Consider the following 21217-nt stretch of genomic DNA (forward strand, 5'->3'; position numbering starts at 1 on the left):
CAAAACACTGACTTGTTCCAACCTCTGGAATTTCAGTCAAGCCTTTTATGCTGTGTGCGTAAGCCCTTGTTTATTGTGACGACTGATGACATCTCCAAAGTTGATGATGGTTGTACTTCTAAGTTCAAAAGGATTGAAGATAATACAAAATTATTCATTTATTACAGATATGCCATCCCGAACCTTTATTCATCGCACAGGCAATGTTTTAAGTAACATTTTCGGTAATACAAGTGTAAAAAGAAGTTAACCACTGTGAAGTAAATGTTTGAGTATGTAATTGATATTTAAAAGCATGCATGCCTCTCAAAGTGCATTTAAAAATACGAGACATTTTCCAGGAAAGTTAAAATATGGGAAACATACAGGAAACTGTTAAAACGGGAGGGTGCCGGGAACGAAGGGCAATATACGGTAGTATTGCACTGAGCAGACAGACTCCTTCCCATGCTGTGGTGAGTTTTGGTTCTGTGGTTACCATCACACTTTGTCATCGCTGGTACCCTTTTGTGGGGGCATCACGAAGAGTCTCAGGATCTCGGGAGATCTGTTGACCTCTTGCATGACATCAAGTTGTGCACAACTAGAGAGGCATTTTTTTAAATCATTTTTTTCTTGTACTCCAAATTGTCGACCTCAGAGGTTTCAGCGAATGCCACATGAGATGGACAAGACAACGGAAGCTGGACAAATGCATGTAGAATTAAAGTGGATTAAAAATCCATAAAACAACGAGGAGATAATGATAAAAGTGCCTCTCTCTCTTGCTTTTTCTAAAAGGCGGTGAAATAAAAACAAAGAAACTTCACATAGAGTGTGCACTGGGTCTGGGCCTGAATGCCCTGGGGTGTCAATTAATTTAGTCTGGGGATTTGTGGCCTACTCTCCCTAATTGAGCCCAATGGAGACCCCCTTGGCTCTTCACGATAGCATAGGAAGTAGTGCGTTTCATAATTAATACTTTTTTTTTCTTTTATTATTATTATTTTTTAATGAGGGTGGTAATGTTGTAAGTGTGCGCATCTCATTACAGTAAAAGGCCATCAGCGCCATTGTTCACGTCTGCGATGTTTGGTGTGATGAATACATGAGACAACCTCATTCAAAGCAGTGGTGGCACATTGATGTAAAAGCCGTGCCTTTTGAATATAGAACACAGCCAGCTCAATGAGTATCATTAGTGTTGCTTAATGTGTGCGCCTTTTAAAGCTAAGAGGTTAATGCCCGACTTTCTGTCATCTCGCAAGAGCTCTCTTTTTAATTTGATGCATAATTCTTTTTTTTTTTTTTTTTTTGTCAGCAGCCAACAAGAGTCTCCTCACAGAAAGCAGATGTGCCGTGTTTTGAACTCGCCTCGCAACCAAAACACAAAGGTGCAAAAACACTTCTAATTAAACCTGTTTTAATATACCTCTTCACTTTTCTTTCTCGGGTTCTCCCTGTATTAACAATATTTCTCTCTGTCCATAGAAAATAACTCCTGGCGATTAAACAAATTACTTTCTCCCTCCTGGGAGTCATGTGTCTACTGGAAACAATAAAATGCTACAATTCACAATGTTGCCACCTCTACATGCTTATAAAACCACCTTTAAAATTGCCGTTTATTCGTAAATGTCTGTACTGCTTCTTTTACACTGCTCGGGCTCTGTTCACCTCAACTTCCAAATGAAGTGGGACCTTGGTCAGCGTCATTCAGAAGGACCAACTCTCACTGAAACAGACGCTTGGTGAAATATGTAATAAAAAGAAGTAATGTAAGTCCAATGAATACATTCCAGAAAGGACAAAATGTTAACACAAAACACTTTTTTTTTATAGTTTTACAAAATGCATATACAATAGGGCTGTCAAAGTGAACGCGTTAACTTAAGTTTCCTTTAACAGCACTATATTTTTTGGACGCGCATTTAACAGCCGCACGTCTTGTTTGACCCTCGGCCCACGCCCTAGCTTGAGGAAGTAGCAGTGACTGGCGCCACAAGCGGGAACAAATATTAATCAGAAATGGACAAAGAAAAGGGTATTTTGATTGGTAAATTTAGCTTCAAAGCTCCAGCAGACGGCTCTCACAACAAGACCAAAGTTATTTGTATCTACCATCACTGTGATTGGAATTGTCACGGACTACGTCGACGTGCCAGAGAAGTGAGAAGGTAGGCTACTGAATGAAGCACTGCCGGCACTTCCCTACTGTCACCCATACAGAGGCACCTTGGCCCAACCAATGAGTGCCTTTTTAGATGCGAGCCGTCCTGATATGATTCTTTGCGCTGAACTGCGAGCCAAAATATGGGCACGAGCTGCTCAAGAGCCAGCAGCACTAGCATTAGCTAGCATTTGTGCCGCACTAGCTAGTCATCAACAGATTAGCAAAACACACGCACACCGCAGCGATACCCATCCATCCATTCTATGCCGCTTATCCTAAATAGGGTCGCATGCTGGAGCCTAACCCAGCTGCCTTCGGGCAAGAGGCGGGGTACACCCTGGACTGGTTGCCAGCCAATCGGACAACCATTCACACTCACATTCATACCTATGGACAATTTAGAGTCGCCAATTAACCTAACATGCATGTTTTTGGAATGTGGGAGGAAACCGGAGTACCCGGAGAAAACCCACGCACGCACGGGGAGAACATGCAAACTCCACACAGAGATGCCCAGCGGAGATTCACACCCAGATCTTCCCGACTTTGTGCTAACCACTCATCCACCCGCAGTGATACCAATCCATCTTATCTTATCATGTATTGTGGAAAACTAAGACAGGAACAACATCAAATTTAAAGCACGAAATAAGCAGGAGTATGCTGGAGACTATCCCAGCTAACCTCGGGCGAGAGGCAGGGTACACCATGGACTGGTCGCTAGTCAATCGCAGCCATGTTATTATGATGATTACTAAATGTATTATTATTATTACGTTGTTGTTGATATTTTAAACCTGCAATAAAAGCCCGTTGTTACGGTGATCAAGTCTGGTGCCCGTCTCACCGAACAATCACAAGACACCTAGGATATGTAGGATATTACATTCACAATTTGAATGGATGTTCTTAATGGCTTATATTTGGATTTTAGTTCATTTAGACATTTTTATGCTTGAAAATGCCTGCGATTGGCTGGCGACCAGTCCAGGGTGTACCCAGCCTGTCGCCTGAAGTCAGCTGGGATAGTCTCCAGCATGCCTCCCGTCTCCCTGTGACCCTAATGAGGAGAAGCGGCATAGAAAATGGATGGATGGATGCTTGAAAATGCTCAATTCAGGTAAAAGATATGTCCATCTTGCTTAAATATGCATAATTTTGGACTAATAATAGGCTGTATTCAACCACGAAACAGCACGATTTATTAATACAGCATATTTTTGAAAAACTGTGATCGAGTGAGGCTGCGAAATGTAAAAACGCAATGTGGCGAGGGACGACTACACCTGGTTTTGCCGATGGAAAAGCACTAATAGTTGAGTTGGTATATTGCAGTGGAAAAGGTGCATTAGCGACCTGATTTCTAGCCAACTTTGCTGTGGAGAAAAAGTTTTTAATTCAACGTCGAATGCTCATTTTGTTCATTTGATGTCTTGAAAGTGGAAACATCCTTTTAAACCTACAGATGAGCTGCCAGAAGACGATAAAACGGAGAGAGGGAGGGGCTGTTACCTGCTAACCTCAATACTTCCTGCTTTGTATTGAGTAAAAAGAAAGGAAGGGGGAAAAACTAATTTCCTGAAACTCCATCTCTTAAGCGTTGATTAGTGAAGGATTGTAATTGGAATGAAATGTGAAGTCAGGCTTTTTCAGAGTGCACTGCTTCCTTTTAGAAAAATCAGGCCATGATTAATGAATAAATGATTAATGAGTGAACTAATTAATCAATATATTATTAAAGCAGCAAGCAGTGTGAACAAGGAGCGGGCAGGATGGCGCTGCATAAAAGATGCTTAGGTGGTGTGTTGCAACAAAAAGAATGGTCTCATCTGGCTGTTCTGATGTTTGCCTGTTTAACAGGCTAGGATGGAGAGAAGTGACGGATGGGAGGAGATGGCTGAAGCCTCTGCATCTGCCAGCAGCCTCTGGTGTGAGAGCCCTGACCTCAAAATACTGCATTTGCAAGTTCCGCTGCTTATCTCGAGGTCGGGTCGGAAGGTTGCGCGAGAGGCACGGCAAAGCATGAGGCTGCCACACTAATAATGTTTGCACTGCTAAGAAAACACTGAGCGATGCACAGTCAACATCTCTGACAATGCAGAAGTTCCTTCGCAAAGTAGCCCACTTCCCCCCTTGTCGTTAACTAGGACAGCCTATCAATCTTTGATAATGTGCAGTGTGGGTCTCTGCTGTGTGACCACGCTGATGAGACATCACAGCAGGGTTTGATGTATAAATGTAACTGTGATATAGTGGACGGCTTCAAGTCAGGTTTGACCTTTTTTTTTCTTTTTTTTCCACACGCTGGATATTAATCGTTACAGTGAAAGAATGAACTATCTGTGTGATGCATCCCTCCCCGTGGAACTCGGAACACTTTATCTTTCTGGCACGGGCTTCCTCCGCTACCTTTAGCTTAGCTTTCATGTCTGCCAAAAGTCCCCTGAGCTGCCGCACAACAGGATGTGGGACGCAAAAATATTAGTTCATAAGCGGATGGGTTTATTGTTTCTTTTAAAACGCAGCATTGCTCTTTAAAGCTGCATTTTTTTCCCTTCCCCCCGCGACACCGGGAAAGCAGTCCTCAAAGCCAGAACATGAGAGAAGGATCTTTCATCCCAGGCATATCTTCCCTGGCATTTACTGGTGCCCTTATTAAGAGCCTTGTGAGTGACGGAGACACAGTGTGCTCGGGGACTCTCAGGGGGCTGCAGCAAGCTGAGGGCAATACCGTATCATGATAATGTTTATCAGCTCACACTGCTTTTTGGACAAACTTGTTTATGCCTTTCTCTCAAACTCATGGCCTGTTTGCAGGAAACCATTTTTAAGTCAAACTATGGATGATTCATTGATTCATAAGAAATGGTTGGAATTCTTTTTTTGATTATTGAGGCAAAATGGAGTGCACTACTTGGATGCAACCAGCGGAGGCGCTGTTGATTCAGTAGTTTGCTGTCTAAAGAAGCACACAATGAGAAATATGGCAAGCTCAACTCCATCCACGCTATGGCACAACTCCATTAGGCTACATTATTCTGCTCAATACAACACTGACGTGGAAACAGGAGTTCAGAACATTCACAGGAGACTCTTCCACGTCATTAAAAAACGCCATTAATTTATAAATGTTTACAATTGTGTGGAATTGATCATGTTTGGAAGTAATTGAGGAAAAATGGAGTGAAGTACTTGGTGGTAACCAGATGCTGTTCATGCAGTCTTGACTAGTCTAGACTAGCAACTGGAAGAGTTGCGCTACATCCCCAATATCCATAATGTATTATTCTGCAAGAATTGGCATGGAAACAGTACTTCAGAATATTCAGAAACAAAATGTTTTATTCCATTAATCCATTGATTGATGTTTATTTCCATAGTCAATGGGAATGTAGTTCAATCTCTTGTAAAAAAAACAACAAAAAAACTGTTATTTTGTTTGCTCACACACAAATTGGAAATTTTGTTCACCCATAAGACCCACATTTACAGACAAATTATTCACATAAAAAAGAAAAAGATTTGAGTTTATTGTAAGAAACCAAATCATAGTCGTAAGACAATGAGTCTTGCCGTAGCCAGTGCTGCATTTTGTTCCTAAACATGCCATAGCATCACACAGTCCCTCAGAGTCAAGCGGCTGTGAATGGGTCTTTGTCACACTGGCTGGTTGGTTCATTGAGACTGAAACGTTGGACATATGGTGGCTGTGTGTGGGGATATGTGACGGCGTAGAATGCCAAGGGTTGGTCTCCTGACCTCGGTCTGGCCTCTCACACTTCACCCTTGGCTGCGCTTAAGTCTCTACTGGTTTGATGAACTTAAACACTTCATTGTGCACTCAGGGTTTAAACTTGGGATGTGTATGGATCTTAGTCGGGACAGATGTGCGGTATGTGACTGGTGTACTAAACGTGGAGCGCGTGTCTTCTCTCAGGCTAGACGCTTACTCACAGATAAATCCTCACTTTGTCTGCAGAGCCTGTTCTCACTGGAATTTAGCAGTATTTTGTACAAAATTCCCTCATATCCCAATTCCGTATATTACTACCTCTTTATAGGCACTACATTGTTGTGCCATAGTTGTTTTATGTGATATTTTAAGTCTAGTGCCTTAATTGTGCTCCAATTTTAGACAATATATAACTCATTATCTAAATTCACGGGTTAAGATACCATTAAAAAACGATAATTTTAAAAACAGAACAATTCGGTACAGCCTACAAACGATTCAATTTGTTTTGATACAATTCGACCGTTACATTTGTTGATGTAGACATTAATCTTACACAATAAAATAAAAAAGCCAATTCGATAAACGTGGCATTCTTACAGTGTTTTCAGATGCGTAAACGAGCACATCATATCTCCAAGCATGCTGCTGTAAGGCAGGGGTCCCCAAACACCGGACCACGGGAAATGTTCAGTCGCAATGCTAAAAAAAAAAAAACACTTAAAAAAAATAAAATAATTTGTAAATAACTCCATCAACTTTTTTCTTTCATCTCATATTTGGTCCCAAATGCTGATATCATGTGGGAACGTATAAAGGTAAGAGTTGATGACCTTATTGAATACTAATGTGCATATTTTTGCGGCGCACCTCTCTGAAAAACAAATTCCAGGTTCGTACTGGTGGGTCTGTATTCACTTAGTGCTTTTAATTTGATGTTGTTCCTGTCTTAGTTTTACACAAAACATAAAAATAAGATAAATTAGATCGCTACAATGTACGTGCGTTTTGCTGATGTGTTGAAAATCTTTCCCGGTAACTAACTAATGGAATGGAGTGGTTAGCATGTTGGCCTCACAGTTAGGAGCTCATGGGTTTGTATCTTTGTCGGAACATCCCTGAAGTTTGCATGTTCCCCGCGTGTGTGTGTGGCTTCTCACCGGGTACTCCGGTTTCCTCCCACATACAAAAAATATACATGCTAGGTTAATTGGCGACTCTAAATTACCATAGGTGTGAATATGAGTGTGATTGGCTGGCAACCAGTCCATAGTGTACCCCGCCTGTTGACCAGGGACAGCAGGGGTAGGCTCCAGCATCTGTGACCCTAGTGGGCACAAGCGGTATAGAAAACGGATGGATGCACCATAGCATCAGCCATAATGTTAGTACTATTGGGCCAGACCTCTGCATTGAAATCTCCTTTGTCATGGTGTGATAAGCCTGTTAATTAAGTGTCTACCACCAAGGTCTAACACTTTGCCTCCCAAGCAGAGATGGCTTCCCTTTCCTCTTTCAATTTCATATGGCCTCAAAACATTCCAAGAATGACACTTGGTTGTTTTCTCTCTTGTGCATTTAATAAATTTTATAGTTTTTTTGCAGGACACATCCAGCAAGAGGCCTCCAGTTTGGCGCTGTGACAAACAAGTGGAGCGTTGCAAGGCTCCATAAGCCCATCTGGAGCGATGATCGATCATTAGATTGAGCGTGTGAAGATAACTCCCTCACTTTGCCTGTTGGCTACCACTGATCCCATATCACCTGCGCAGGATACGCTATGAATCACAGGAAGTTGGGATCAATCTGTATAGATTGTGCCGCTTGATTGTAAATGAAAAAAAAAATCCCATTTAGCTTAGCCACTTGAATACCTCGGAGGCAGGCTGTTTTTCGTGAGCACCCATGTCTAGGTAACTGCTTTTATTTAAGCTTTCTCCATTTTCTGATCGGAGCCTTTTACTCTTCACCTTCACGTCGCTCAGTCCATCCTGCACTAAAACCACCCTTCTTGAGGGACTCCTCTCCTAAATCTTAATTAAAACAGTCTCCAACTGCCCACCCCACCCTCCCGGGGGTTGGCTGAAAGCAGCTTAGAACAATCAAGAGGACGGATTAGAAGTGAGAAGAAAAGCCGAGGTAGAGGAGAAGCTGGGGGAGGAGGGGAGGGGAGAAACAACAACAAGGATGGCGTGGCGGAGAAAGAAAAAATGCAGCAAGGAGGGAAAGAAATGACCCCTTTCCTTTATCCCCCTGATCCTCTCTCTGCTTCCCCCTTTTGCTCAATCGCCCCATCCCTCCCTCCTTCTCTGGCCTCTGGAGTCTCGGCCTGACCTATTGACATTCAGCTTCTCGGCAGATTAAGCAGCGAATGGAGCCTCTGGAAAGGGTAAACACACTGGAGGAACAATGACCAACAGGAGGCAACCTTATTGGATTCTAATTAACTGCCAGGAGAGATGGCTCGGGGCGTGTTAAGTGCTGTGGGACACAAGTTAGAGCCTCAAACATCAAGCAAGCACCACCACTTTCCTGTATGGCTTCATTTAGCTCCTTTATAGAACTCACCATTCTCTCTCTTTTTCAGTCTCTCCCGTCATCTATTTGCCAGCTGTTTCACATCTGACCCCAGGAAAATGGCAAACCGATTCTCATTAAGGCCCTCTTCAGAGATCGTTTTGCATTCTTTCTTCCCACTTCTCCATTTCTTTTTTGAATAACGCCACTCGAAGATATCGGATGAGTGCTAAGGTTAAAACAGGATAAGAAACGGGGAGAGTTTATTTGATATTGAGCGGACTGAATTATGTGGAGTGAAGGGAGAGCAAAATCATTTTCCTGCAATGCTCTTGTAGGAGGAGCTGAATCTCAGAGTGGATCTCCAAATATGACAGCCTTGTTCTGCATTTTCCAATTAAACAGCACACTCATTGGCTCTTCTTTAAATGTGCAGCGGGGCCCTCAACCTTTGAGTGGTCCCCTGATTAGGCACCCTCACAATGGTCCCCTTGCATAAAGAACCACAATCACTAATGAGACTGCTTTCATTAATGGACGACCCAAGCCTTCTGGACCCCGCCACAGACAGGCCATCCTCACCTCAGCAGGCATATAAAGCAATTCATTAATTGGTGTGAAAAAACACACATGTGCAAACATCGTCCCTCACACCTCGCTGTGAATATTGTGGGTATTCCGTGAACCCGCGGCTTGTTAACACATCACCTAAGCTCAAAGGAGGCAAAGGCTGCAGAGCGGATTCATCGTTTCAGATGGAAAACTGCAGCCAGTGTTGTCTGTCCTTTGGCAAAATGGAAGCTTCATCCCTTTTTTCATGACAAAATGTAATCTGTTCTCTCGCCATCATCATGTGAGTTTTTTGAAACCTCTCGAGAACATTTTTTCCTCGTCTGGATTCAAGTGGAAATGAATTGGACTTCAGTTGTGAGTCAAGCCTGGAGGTATAAAAGATCCACATGACCGCTGCCCATTTCCACACCATTACCACAACAGTCATGGCTCTAATAGGTTGAAATGGGCCATTGATTTCTCTCATGCAGCCTCGCTTTCACCCCCCACCCCCCCAAAATAGTCTCAACTGCACTGAAATACTTTTTTTTAATTTATTTATTTTTGTTTTAAGCAAAATATCACATGCCCAATGGCTGCACACACAAACCTTTAAACCTAATAGATACAATGCATCCCTGCTTGGGGACTTAAACAAAGGCCCCCCGGTTGAAATTGGCTTTTAAAGAACTGCCCAGAACAATCAGGGGGTGGACCTGAGCTACTATTGTGTATCAAAAGAAGCATTTAGAGAAAGAGAATGGTTCATCAAATGTGTGACGCTTGGAACACTTTCAATCGGCCAACAATCAGGCCTGGCTGCCCCTCAGTCTTGCGGTCATCTGTTTAACTGCATGCTGATTGAGGGACTTCATTAGGGGCTTATTTATCTTTCCATGTATCACAGTCCTGAAAGACTGCTGACAACCTCAGCACGCCCACACACACATACACTTACAAACCTGAGCAGATGCACGGGTACATTAGCACCTGTCAAACATTAACAGTCGAATCTCTCAAGGCAACCATTCCCATCTAAATATTCAAAAAAAAAAGGCTTACAACTCCCAAGACATTCCACAAGGCCTCAGCAAATCATAATGATCAATGCCACAAAATGATTTTTGCTTTTTTTTTTTGACATTTTTGTGTTTCTGCAGAAAGAGTACCAGTGTCAGGACAAAGGGAAAATGTGATATTAACCATAGAACAACAAGTGGAGCTTTCTGTGCCACAGGAAAGCAGTACGCTCTGTCTCTGTCTTGGCTCATCCGTACAATATGGGCGTATAATTACAGTTAAAGACAAATGGAATGTACACCGGGAAGTTAGCTGCATTCAGTCTTTATGTGAAGAGACCCTTCAGGATGAGTACACTACTTATTGTTTTACTTTTAAATATGAATTGCAGTTAACTACTTTTTACACTTGTATAGCAGTTTAGAATGTTAAAGTGAATTGCTTGTGGTTGTCATTGCCTTTAGAAATCCTCTTTCTGCGCTTCTCTGTATGCTAAGCGCATCACTAGTCATCACAGTTCCAGACAAAACCATGATAAGTGAATATCCACCAAGTAGGATTCCTTAATTATAAATGCTATATTTTCATAGTTCTAGCATAGAAAACCTGTTTACAACCTTTTCAATATGTTTTTTTTTTAACATTATTAGAACCCTCTAGACATGAAATAACACCCCTATGATCACCTTTACACTTGTGTTCCCCAATATAGTAGACATAATAATAGAAAATAAAACATAATATAGACACACATATTGGCATTGGGAGAGCACCTTGTTGTTGTTTCTCTTTTTTACTTCCGGGACAACTTGCAGACGCAAATGTCACATTACTGACACCTAGTGACCACTGTAGAATACTACATATCAACATGTCTTTCAATGCGTTTTCCGAATGTCTTGTATTTGTATTTTAGTTTATTTAGTCATTGAAAATGCTTAATTTATGCCAAAAACTGAAACATGCATTTTTTTTTTACTAATAATAGTAATAGTAATAATAATCGTCAACCACAAAACAGCGATGATTTATTAATAGATTTTGAAAAACTGTGATAAAGTGAAGCAGCGAAATTCGAAGCACGATGAGGCAAGGGATGACATCCTCGCATCCTTCATTATACAGTAGCGGTGTCACAAGTTCTCAAGTAGATTAAAACGTGACAATATTTCTGGTTTATAGAAAAGCTGTCTCGTAAAAACGGGGCAGCTAGAAGCCAATCAGACAGTGAACTTTGACATTGCTACTATGATTGATAATACACATACTATAGATCTTGCAGTTCAACCTACCCCGGTGTTGCCAGCGTCACTCGTCACTCGGTGGGTGCTTCTTTTCATCTGAGTTCAACAGCTGTGCTGGTGTAACGTCCAAGCAGAAGCTGTAATAATTCTACATTTGATCAAGCTTACTTGAATTTGATCAAATGTTAAGTCATATGCAGCTCAAAACACGATCACTGTATAGGACTATCAAAACCTGTGATACGAGCGTCCATTTCGGGCTACTTCGGACTTGTTCACTTCCTGGTTCGGTACTCTACGCATCACAGGAACTGTAGTTCTTTTAGAGTGAACATAAAAAATAGGCTACTGTACTGCAATCTGCAGTATATTTTACATGTGTCTACACATAACTAACATTAATATAAATGATTAGTAGTAGTCGCTACAACTGCCATCCTTATTTTAACATATACCATAGTTTTTAGTTTTTGTTTCAATTATATATCAATTATATATCATCCCGTTCTCCTGAACCAAATATTGTCTCGTCTTGTAAGTTGAGTGTATAGTGACACACTTATTATACAGTAGTTATCTTATTTTTCTTACATTGTTGCTACAGTTAATATATGTTGACAGTTTGACGCTAGAACAGATTAATTCAACTTCCATGATTTACAATTGCAAAAATGTACTAAATCCAGAAAATTGTATACTCTCAATTTTTCAACACACCAGCGTCTGACTTCCATGTGGCTGCTCTGAGGTGTAATTCCACCTGTGCCAAATAGCAGGCTGGGTTGACCGCGTGACCTCACAGGGAGACCCTCCCAAACAAGCCACAACAAACATCTTCCTGAAGCCACTCTCCGGCTTTGATGTCAGGAAAACGGAGATGAGAGTTCTATGTCCTTTTCTGTTTTTTCCTCTGTTTTTTTGTCCGCTTCCTCCCATCTCTAGCAGGTGTATTAAGCACAATTCCACCTGCACAGGGATTCAGGCACCTCAAAGTGCAATCTGCAAGGAGGGCTTTTTCCATCTTATCCTCTCTCCCCTTTCCCCTTTTATCCTCCCCCCATTTTTAGCTTCTTTTAGCATGTTCCCTAGAATGTACAACACAGACGACTTTCCTTCCCATCTATTTGAATTCACCCACACCTCCCTGTCTATCTCCCTCTGTACATGTCCCTCGCAGCCTATTGTTTATTTAGCAATGCGACTAATTATGCTGTCTCACTTATGTAATTAGCGCAAAAAATAAATGGCTGCCATAGCCCTGTCTCTCCCCTTTACCCCTCCCTTTGCAGCCTCTGAGAAAACAAATTATGGAGAACAATAGGTACAAATGGCTCCTGCACCAAACCCTATGATGGATGCAGCCCCGCATCTCATCCTTTCCTCACTTACTCTCCCTCCCTTCTTCATTATCTTCAGCTTCATGTGGCTCTGCTTGGAAACAGGGGAGAGCTTGAGCACTCTCCTGCCCAACTATCCTTTCCTACTCTCTTCTCTTCCGGGCACTGACATCATCATATTAAGCAGCAGACATTTCTTTCCCCCCTTCCTGTTGTCTCTACTGGCATCCTCCTCTCCTCTATCCTCCAGTGCATTCACAAAGCACACTTGGGACTCTCTAAAGCACACATCCTGTGCCATAGCCCCATCTGTGGATAGTCTGAGCAAGGAACAATCAGTCCCTATCCGCTTCTGCCTCGTTCCTTCTTCCAGCCCCCTGGGATCCACGCAGCAGTAGGATGCCTCAGTCAGACGGGTGCAATGTGCTGGAACAATGGTTTGGGTTGCTTCATTCCACTAGGGGTGTTAAGTTCACCTCTGCCAGCTTGGCAAGCACTTATCCGCATGTTACTGCCCTCCTTGCTGCAGCTTCCCGGGAATGTGGCATAAGAGCCGAGGAGCCTCCCACGATACATGCTACCCACACGCACGCATATGTCCACGCACACAATCACCTCGCGCATGTCCCCCACCTGAGAGCTAATGCTTGGCCTAAGGTGTCGGAATATCAACTTTCCATGAATCCCCTTCGGAGCATGCGGTAAGTTACACCCTTGTTGTTCTTTTTCACCCCTGCCACGCTGTAAAGAAAGAAAAGCAGCAGGTTTGCTTTACACCAATTCAAGCATATCCATTACCTGAAATGTTCAGCTCCTGGCAGTAAATCCCTTTGACCCCCCATTCCCATTCTTTCTGTCTCCCCCTCCCTCCCTCCATCCCCTTACTCCCATGCTGAGCCCATGGCGCTTTGCACATTGCTTTCTTTGGCCTAACAGACAGCAGGAGAGAGAGTGATGGAGAGAGAAGGAGACCCACCTTTCCCTCCTACTCCTTCAACCGCCACCCACATATGCCGCCATTCCTCATGTTTCTACACAGCTCAATAACATTAACATGTTTTGCCATTGGGGGAGTTGCAGTTAAAAGCCCAATCGATATGCTGTGATTGACACCCCTCAGTTGATAGCAAATTGGCAACCATCTCTCTCAGACCTCCCGAGGCGAGTTTCTCTGCAGTAAAAAAGAGATGTAAATAAAAGACGCTTCATCCATCCTAGACTAGCACTGGTTAGATTTTTTGTTTAATTTTCCTTGCGCTTTGCATTTGCTCGCATGAGCTTCAACTTTGTAAATAAGGGCGTACTCACGCAAGCAAAGTAGCAATTCCTTGCAAGTTGTTCATAATAACCGTCACATTTTATAATAGAATCCAAAGTCATTTCATTCAAATAGCCTCGGGTGGCTACGCATGTGACTCCGCCCTTTGTCTCTGTCCCTCACAGGAGGAGGCGATCAGCTGTTCCCCTTGCATATGTGGTTACCTATATTAACTAACATTTTGCATTGATATGGCTCCTTACTTGCAACTTTTTGTACCTTTTTTTTGCAACTAAATTGTACCTCTCATTATTCACAAAGAACTTGTCTTGTTTCTTATCAAGAAACCAGCCAGCAAATTTTCCCTTAACAGTTTTACATGCAGAACACAATGAAAAATAATCAATCACGTATGGATGAAATTTACTGTTGATGCGGACTTCCCGTATATCCTGATAAGAATGAATTCAATAGTGTTTGACACCTTTTTTTTAATCAAAGCCTGGCACTCGCAACTTCCTTTGGCCCCATGGTGGGTTATTTTGCAGTCGCACTCGATAAAAAATGCAACTGAGTTTCTCGCTTGCACTTAGGGTTTCGGGTAACAGTACAGTACAGGGCAAACTGATTCGTTTGTTTTGTGTAATGTACAAACCCGAGAAAGTGGATGAAAAGCAGAGGCAAACTTTTGGTGAAAATTTGTCGACAAAAAACAAATCGTACGACAACTGGGGTGGTATTGACTTTAATCAGAATGACTCAAAGGAAGACTGGAAATAAAACAGAAACTGTATAATATAGCAGTATTTAAGTGACGGCACAAGCAAACGGGCTGAAGCACAGATGCTCAGTGTGGGTGCATGCAGGCCAGGAGAGGGAGGAGGAATCGTGCCCAAGTCCAGCACGGTACGAATGGTCTAGTGTGAGTATGCAATCTAATGCGCTTCCTTCAGCTTCAAAGGCCTCCTTAAATCTGATCTGAACTACTTGCATGTGCACATAGATGCACTGTCAACCTACTTTATAGAGATGTCAGAAGCATTTCATTAACATTTTAATTCCACCACATCATTTTTAGGGGTGAACATGAATAATGTTGCCATGCCACTAAGTTGAGTTCAGTGTGTCCACTGTGCTAAATACCAATGACATGAGGAGCGTTTTTTTTTTCTACCTCTAGATTATAAAGAAGATGACATATCCTGCTCTGTAGCAACATCATTAATGAGACATTTGGACTTTGACTAATAGTTCCAGAAAGGGCACAAAGCTCTGAAGATGCCTCACACACTCATGTCAACTTATCATCGTGAGTGTGCCCTTGACCCCTGTGACTGTATGTGTACACGCATGTTGCCTCTCTGAGCTCATGGTGAGTCATTTGTGGAGAATGAGCATATGTCATCAGCTCAGAGCATCCTGCAGAGAGCATTTCAAATGTTCTCCCGTTTGGAGATGAGACCCAAATGTCTTCCTTTCTTTGCAGGACAAAAAAAAAATAAATGTAGTTATAACAATGCCTTTTCTGAGGTGTATTCCTACCTAAGCTGCTTTTCTCCAGAATCCTTCAGCAGCTGAGCTATGGCTGATACAAGGTGAAGGAACACAAGATAACACATATTGCGGTGCTGCACTAGACACATTTCAATTTACTTTCTGAGTGTGTGTGTGTGTGGACACCAGTTATGAAATCCACGCTAAAAATGACTTTTGTCTTATGCGTTGAAGATATGTTTAGCCTCTCTCCCGACATTTATTGTGTATGTGGAGGAAGGCGGGGTAAATGCAACCCAACTCTTTCTTAAAATATCTTCTACTGTATAAACGTGACTTGATCCCTTGAGGTGCTGTTTTAATGACGTGCGCAGAATTAATTCTCTCTGTCTCCTTCTCCTTTCCATTACAGTGTTTGCAAAGGGAAATGAAGGAGTAAACAAGTTTGTGTTGACGATCCAGCCTAAGGTGGAGTCGCCGGAGAAGATGTCTCCAGGCAAAAGACAGGAAACTGACACGGCGCCCCTCCATTGTCCCCTTTCTTTGTCATTTCCTCCCCGGATGACTGAGCCCGGAGGGAGACAAGGTGAGGATGTGCACATGACGGAGACACAAGGAGAAAGTAAAGACAAAAGAGGATGGGTGGCCAGCAACAGTTTCCTACCTGGCTTCTTCCTGTGTCAGGTCATGGTGGCGAACATCGCTGGCTAATTTGCTAACAGCTGAAAACAATGCATGAGGACACATTGCCAAGTTCTTTATCTATGTTTACCCGCATGGCAAAGCTGATTAGAGGCAGGCGACATTATGAAGTGCCATTGTTTCCTTTCTCCTTGCAGTTTCTCCTTTCCACACGTGTAGCGGCTGCTTAGGAAGGATCACAATGCAATGTGTGCACGGTGTCTTCAGCAGCAGGCTATTGTTTAACAGCTTGGTCATTCATTACTGTTTGTTTGCGCGTGCCTCCTGCATAAAATGACTGTTTAGAGGTAGGAGGTGGTGCAAATTAGTAGGCCAGTGTACTGTATGCCTTTGTGGCCTCCACTGTAATAGATGTAAGTCCTCAGTTAAGCTTTCGGTTTGCTTACGTCATTGCACTGTTTGACAAATATTTTTTTCCCCCATTAGGGGTCACCACACCGAGCGACTCGCAGTTTAAAGTTTTTGTCCTTACTGACTCCCATTTTTTTATCTTGGCTTGGGACCGGCACTAGACATTAACAATGGCTGGGTGTCAGGGAAGTGGGCAGGAATCTAACTTGCGCAGTCTGCGCAAAAGGCAGCAGTGTATACCGTTCCACCACAAGGGCATTCTCTTGACATTAAAAAACTAATGGAAAGTAATTATAACACCGATAGAAAACTGCCAAAGCTTTTTATTTGGCCTGCCAAACAGCACCAAATAATGTAAACCATTCAGTCTGACTAGAGAAGTGTTTGTTCATGCAGTTCTTCCTCTGCTCTGCAGGGGGAAACAGCAGGGCGTACACGTCAGCAGCAGACGCTCGCTTTTAAACAAATATGGCGCTATCAACTCTTTAAAAAAAAAAAAAAAAGAAAGAAAAGAAAAGTAGACACTGAGAAAGGACAAAAGAATACAACCTACGGAGGTAGTTTCAGACGAAACATCTCAGCTTTGATGCAGTCCATCCCACCTGATTATACGGGTGGGGTGTTTCTAGATTTGTTCCGTACCTGGACCTGTACCTGCAGGTAATATGAGTGTGTTAACAATGAAAAAGGCTAAAAATACACACATATATATCTACACAGAAATCTTTTTTTTTAACGAAACCATCTGACCCTCACAGCGTCTGCCAATAAAAATAACACCCATGTAGTCACCTTTACACTCGTATTACCCAATATAGTAGACATGATAGGAGAAAATAAGCCATAAATAAGACTTGTGCTCGTGTGTGTTACTATAAATGTGTTCCCATGGGGAGCTGAGTGGTGGGCGGACAGGAAATGATGTTCAGAGTTGAGTTTTAGCTTGGCTTGGGATACTGCAGCAACAGTAGCCTGTGTTTTTATTAGGTATTATTGTGCCTGTTATGAGGAAATTCAAACCTGCCCACCAAATGTCCCACCAAACATTAAAGTAACATTACTGACACCTAGTGACCAGTGTACAATACTACATATTATTCACAGTGTCTTTGGATGCGTCTTCTAAATGCCCTATATTTGTATTTTAGACATTTTTATGCTTGAAACTGCTTAATTTAGGCAAAAACTATGAAAGAAAACATTTTCTTAAAAATGCATTTTTTTTACTAATAGGCCGTATTCAACCATGATACACCATGATTTATTAATTAATATATTTTAAAAAACCATGATAGAGTGAAGCTGTGTAATTCAAACCACAAAGTGATGAGGGATGACTGTATAATAGGAGCATGGTCCTCTCTGCAGTTGAGTAAATAAACAGCTTGCCACTAAATGGAGAAATAACATAGATAAATAAACACTATATGCACTTTGCAGCTTAAACTTTTCAGAAGACTTTCTACATGACTTTGGTGTGCGTCTCTGGGACTGTTCATTTTTCAAGAAAAAAAAAAAAACATTTGCGAGGTCAGTGGTCACATGCCTGCCTTCTGTCTGTTCTGGTTCATCCTGAAGGTGTTTGATGGGGTTGAGGTCAGGGTTCTCAAATTCCTCTCCAATAGGAAAGAGCGCCCCTAAAACTGTTGGAAAAGTTGAGTGTTGTGCCTGTTTACTTTTGTCCAGGTATTCACCCACAAGTGATCCAATGTTAAATACAAACCCTGCAGCAGCAAAGCCAATACTCAGATAGACAGGAAGTCAAAGTAAGCTAAAAGGCATCTTAGGCTTGACTACGTCTCTTAAATAATGCAAGGCGCTCCTCTCCAAGACTCAGCTGTATCCACATTCTGCTGCATCGGCACTATGGTGCAACTCGTGTCCAACACTGTTCAGCGGCTGAATGAAATTCCTGCCAGCAAACTTTCTCCCACTCAGCCACATCAGTCTCTAAGGGGGCAGTCGGAGGGAATACAGTTAAAATGAGGGGTGGGTAATTGGAGGAGCTAAAGAAAATATGGGTGTGTTCGACAAGAGGAGGAAAAGGTTAACGATGTTCGGTGCTTGTCCCCAGTGTTTTCCCGCCGCTTACAATCATTAGGACACTGGTGACACAACTGAGCTTTATCACTGCAATAAGACTCTCTTCTCTCTGTCCTCCACCCGCTATGACCTCTCCCCTCTACAAGAATTCAAAGAACCATAGCTCATGAAATATGCACTTTTTCTTAAAGCAGCCCTGTGGGGGCCACGCTGTCACCGGGCCCACAAACATGCCTGCGCTGCACCAGGATGAGACAAATCTCTAGTAATGGGGAAGAGGAGAGATGATGCTTGGTAAAAGGCTTCTCCTGTATATTCCACATGAGCCTTTCAACCAATGGTGAGAGTCTAACACCTGCCTCCGGCTCATTAAACAGATGCACTCGCATGTCCCCATGACCAATAAGACACAGGAGAGGGATATTAAAAAAAAGGACTAAGGTGAGATTTTTCCACCATGGAGTGGCAACGCAAGAGGAAGCGGGGGAAACGTGTAATCTCAGCATTCAGCCTTTGAACTCCGCTCTGATGAGACACAAGATTCCCAAAGCAAAATAAGCGCTCATAGAAGATTACTCGGAATACTGATGCAGTATGGAATCCAATTCCTTAGGGCAGCAAAGGGGACATTCAGGGAAAGTACACAGTGAGTTGGGAACAACACTATACACACCTACTGTGTGATCATGTGCATCATGTTGTGATGCAATAAAAGTCCAAACAGCCTGATAGATAAATACACTTTATTCATCTTATAAGGATGATTAAAACCAAACCAAAAGCAACCGCCTCGTTCTTCAGCACATGCCTAACCCCTATCATGTGTTGTAGAATTACGTAACCCTAGATCATTATTGCAAAACGGTACAATTCTGGCTATTACCTGTCTTTGCTGCTGATTGACACGGGGAGATCACATGGGAAATCACATGGCGCCATTTTTTTACATAAGTAAATCTATTCCCATCCTACACGTAACCTCCTTACTGGATATACTCTTGCAGTCTTGGAGTTGTGATGACTTTGCATGAAAAGAGCTCCAAGGTGTCTTACAGTCTAATTAGGGCAGCTGCTACCATTTTCATTATTTGGGAGCATGTGTATGTGTGTGTGTGCGTGCGTGCGTGTGTGTGTGTGTGTATTGGGGCATGGTGCGAAAAAAAAGTGCCACTGTCAGGCTAGCAGTCGTTTTCCTTCTTTTCATCCAGCTGTTGCTCGTCTGTCAGAGAGCAAAGGTCTGCTGGCATCTCATCACCCCCCGCTCCCCCCCACTCCTCACCCCCTAATGACAAAACCATGTGGAACAGAAGGAGGGGTGATGGTGCAGAGGTGCTGGCAGCAAATAGCTTTTTAAGCAAACACAGCCTTATGTTAAACAACATGGAATTCACCCTCTAGCCATTTCATGTACATGATTGTCTTTGAGTGTGTTGATTCATAATAGAGGTAACAAGCATCTCATTGTTAATTACTGCACGCCATCTTTTTGCAGTTATTTTAAAAAGGCAGTTAACAGCCAAAGCATTTCATACATAAAATATGCTAAACTTAAGGATAACATATTGTTAATTTAATGAGTGTTTCTTACATAACTCATCTCTCCATGCATTTTATTCTTTAGTATAATGGGTGGCAGCCAGGTGTGTCATGCTTGTACTAAAACACATCCAGGCACCCAAATAGTGACCAAAACGCTGCATTCAATCACCAAATCCCACCCTGGTGACAAATAAGTCACATTTCTGTCCTTTCCCAGATTTCTTCCACTGACTAAAGTCAGCTTTTGACGCCACTTCTACTCTTTCCCTCTTTTACAATTTCTGTAGAAGAAATGCATCAGAAATTGCATGCTCTGCAACCCCAAATGCTCTTGCGCTATAAGAGCGATTCACTCATCGTCTTTCGCCATACAGCGCAACTCCACTGATGTAATCATGCTTTCCAAAGTAACAGTATGTACAACTATGGTGGTGCTGCAGTGCACGGTGTGGATGTGTGGATGTAGTCCTGCGTGAAGTGGAGTGGATGTCTTGACGCAGCGCGTAAGAAGACAAAAAATGGACAAGTAAAGAGTGTCTTACCTGTGGCCATAAGGCAAAAGATGAGGTAAAGCACGATCATAGTTGCTCCTGGTGGTCCCATGGTGTTGCGCGGCATAAACGCTGACTCCCGTCACCCGGACGCACTCCCGTGATGTTATTATTATCCACTTGAATGCAATCGCTCTGAATAAGTCCCAACACTTGCTGGAAGTCTTGTCACAGATGCATCCCCACTCTTAATAACTTTCCGCTTCTCTTCCCTCGGAATCAAACGCTCGGACGAGCGCGGTCCACTCGTGTGCACGTTGCGCTCTCCTCCTGGACTGTGGGCGCTGCTGATGGTGAAGTTGCCTCTCTCCTCTTCCCTCTCTCTCTCTCTCACTGTGATGATGTATGGAACACACACTCCTCTCTCCTCTTGCCAGTAGCACACACTCACACACACACTCTCTCTTCTATTGGGGAGGGGGTTACACCACGTTTGGCACCAGCTCCTTGTGTGTGTGGAGCCCTCTCTGCCTCAAATACACATCCAAGCCAATTGGGATAGAGGTGGGGTAGGGTAGACCCCCTCGCCCCCATGCCCCCGCCCCCGGGGTGCCTCTATTGGCTGAGCGTGCATGAAGGGGCAGGTTTTGTATTAAACAGTTATCCCCACTTAGATGAGGTTTTGCGGGAGGGGGCTGTACTACAAATTTGAGTATGGAGCCGATACCAAGTAAATAAAGGGCCGGGTATGGCCAATACTAATACTTTTTACTTTAAAATGTGC

At 42.9% G+C, this 21217-nt stretch overlaps 1 protein-coding gene across 2 annotated transcripts in view; it reads right to left on the reverse strand.

Annotated features, from left to right (window-relative positions):
• The window catches only part of kirrel3l (kirre like nephrin family adhesion molecule 3, like), a 57344-nt gene extending 36389 nt beyond the window's left edge, over positions 1-20955 (reverse strand). For both annotated transcript variants that reach the window (XM_054780959.1, XM_054780960.1), the window contains exon 1: positions 20485-20955. In XM_054780959.1, coding sequence (XP_054636934.1) covers positions 20485-20560 — 76 coding nt within the window. In that variant the 5' untranslated portion in view covers positions 20561-20955. The remainder of the gene's footprint in view (positions 1-20484) is intronic.
• Positions 20956-21217: the final 262 nt, after the last annotated feature.

The sequence above is a fragment of the Dunckerocampus dactyliophorus genome, chromosome 7 (assembly GCF_027744805.1).
Source record: "Dunckerocampus dactyliophorus isolate RoL2022-P2 chromosome 7, RoL_Ddac_1.1, whole genome shotgun sequence".
Lineage (NCBI taxonomy): Eukaryota > Metazoa > Chordata > Actinopteri > Syngnathiformes > Syngnathidae > Dunckerocampus > Dunckerocampus dactyliophorus.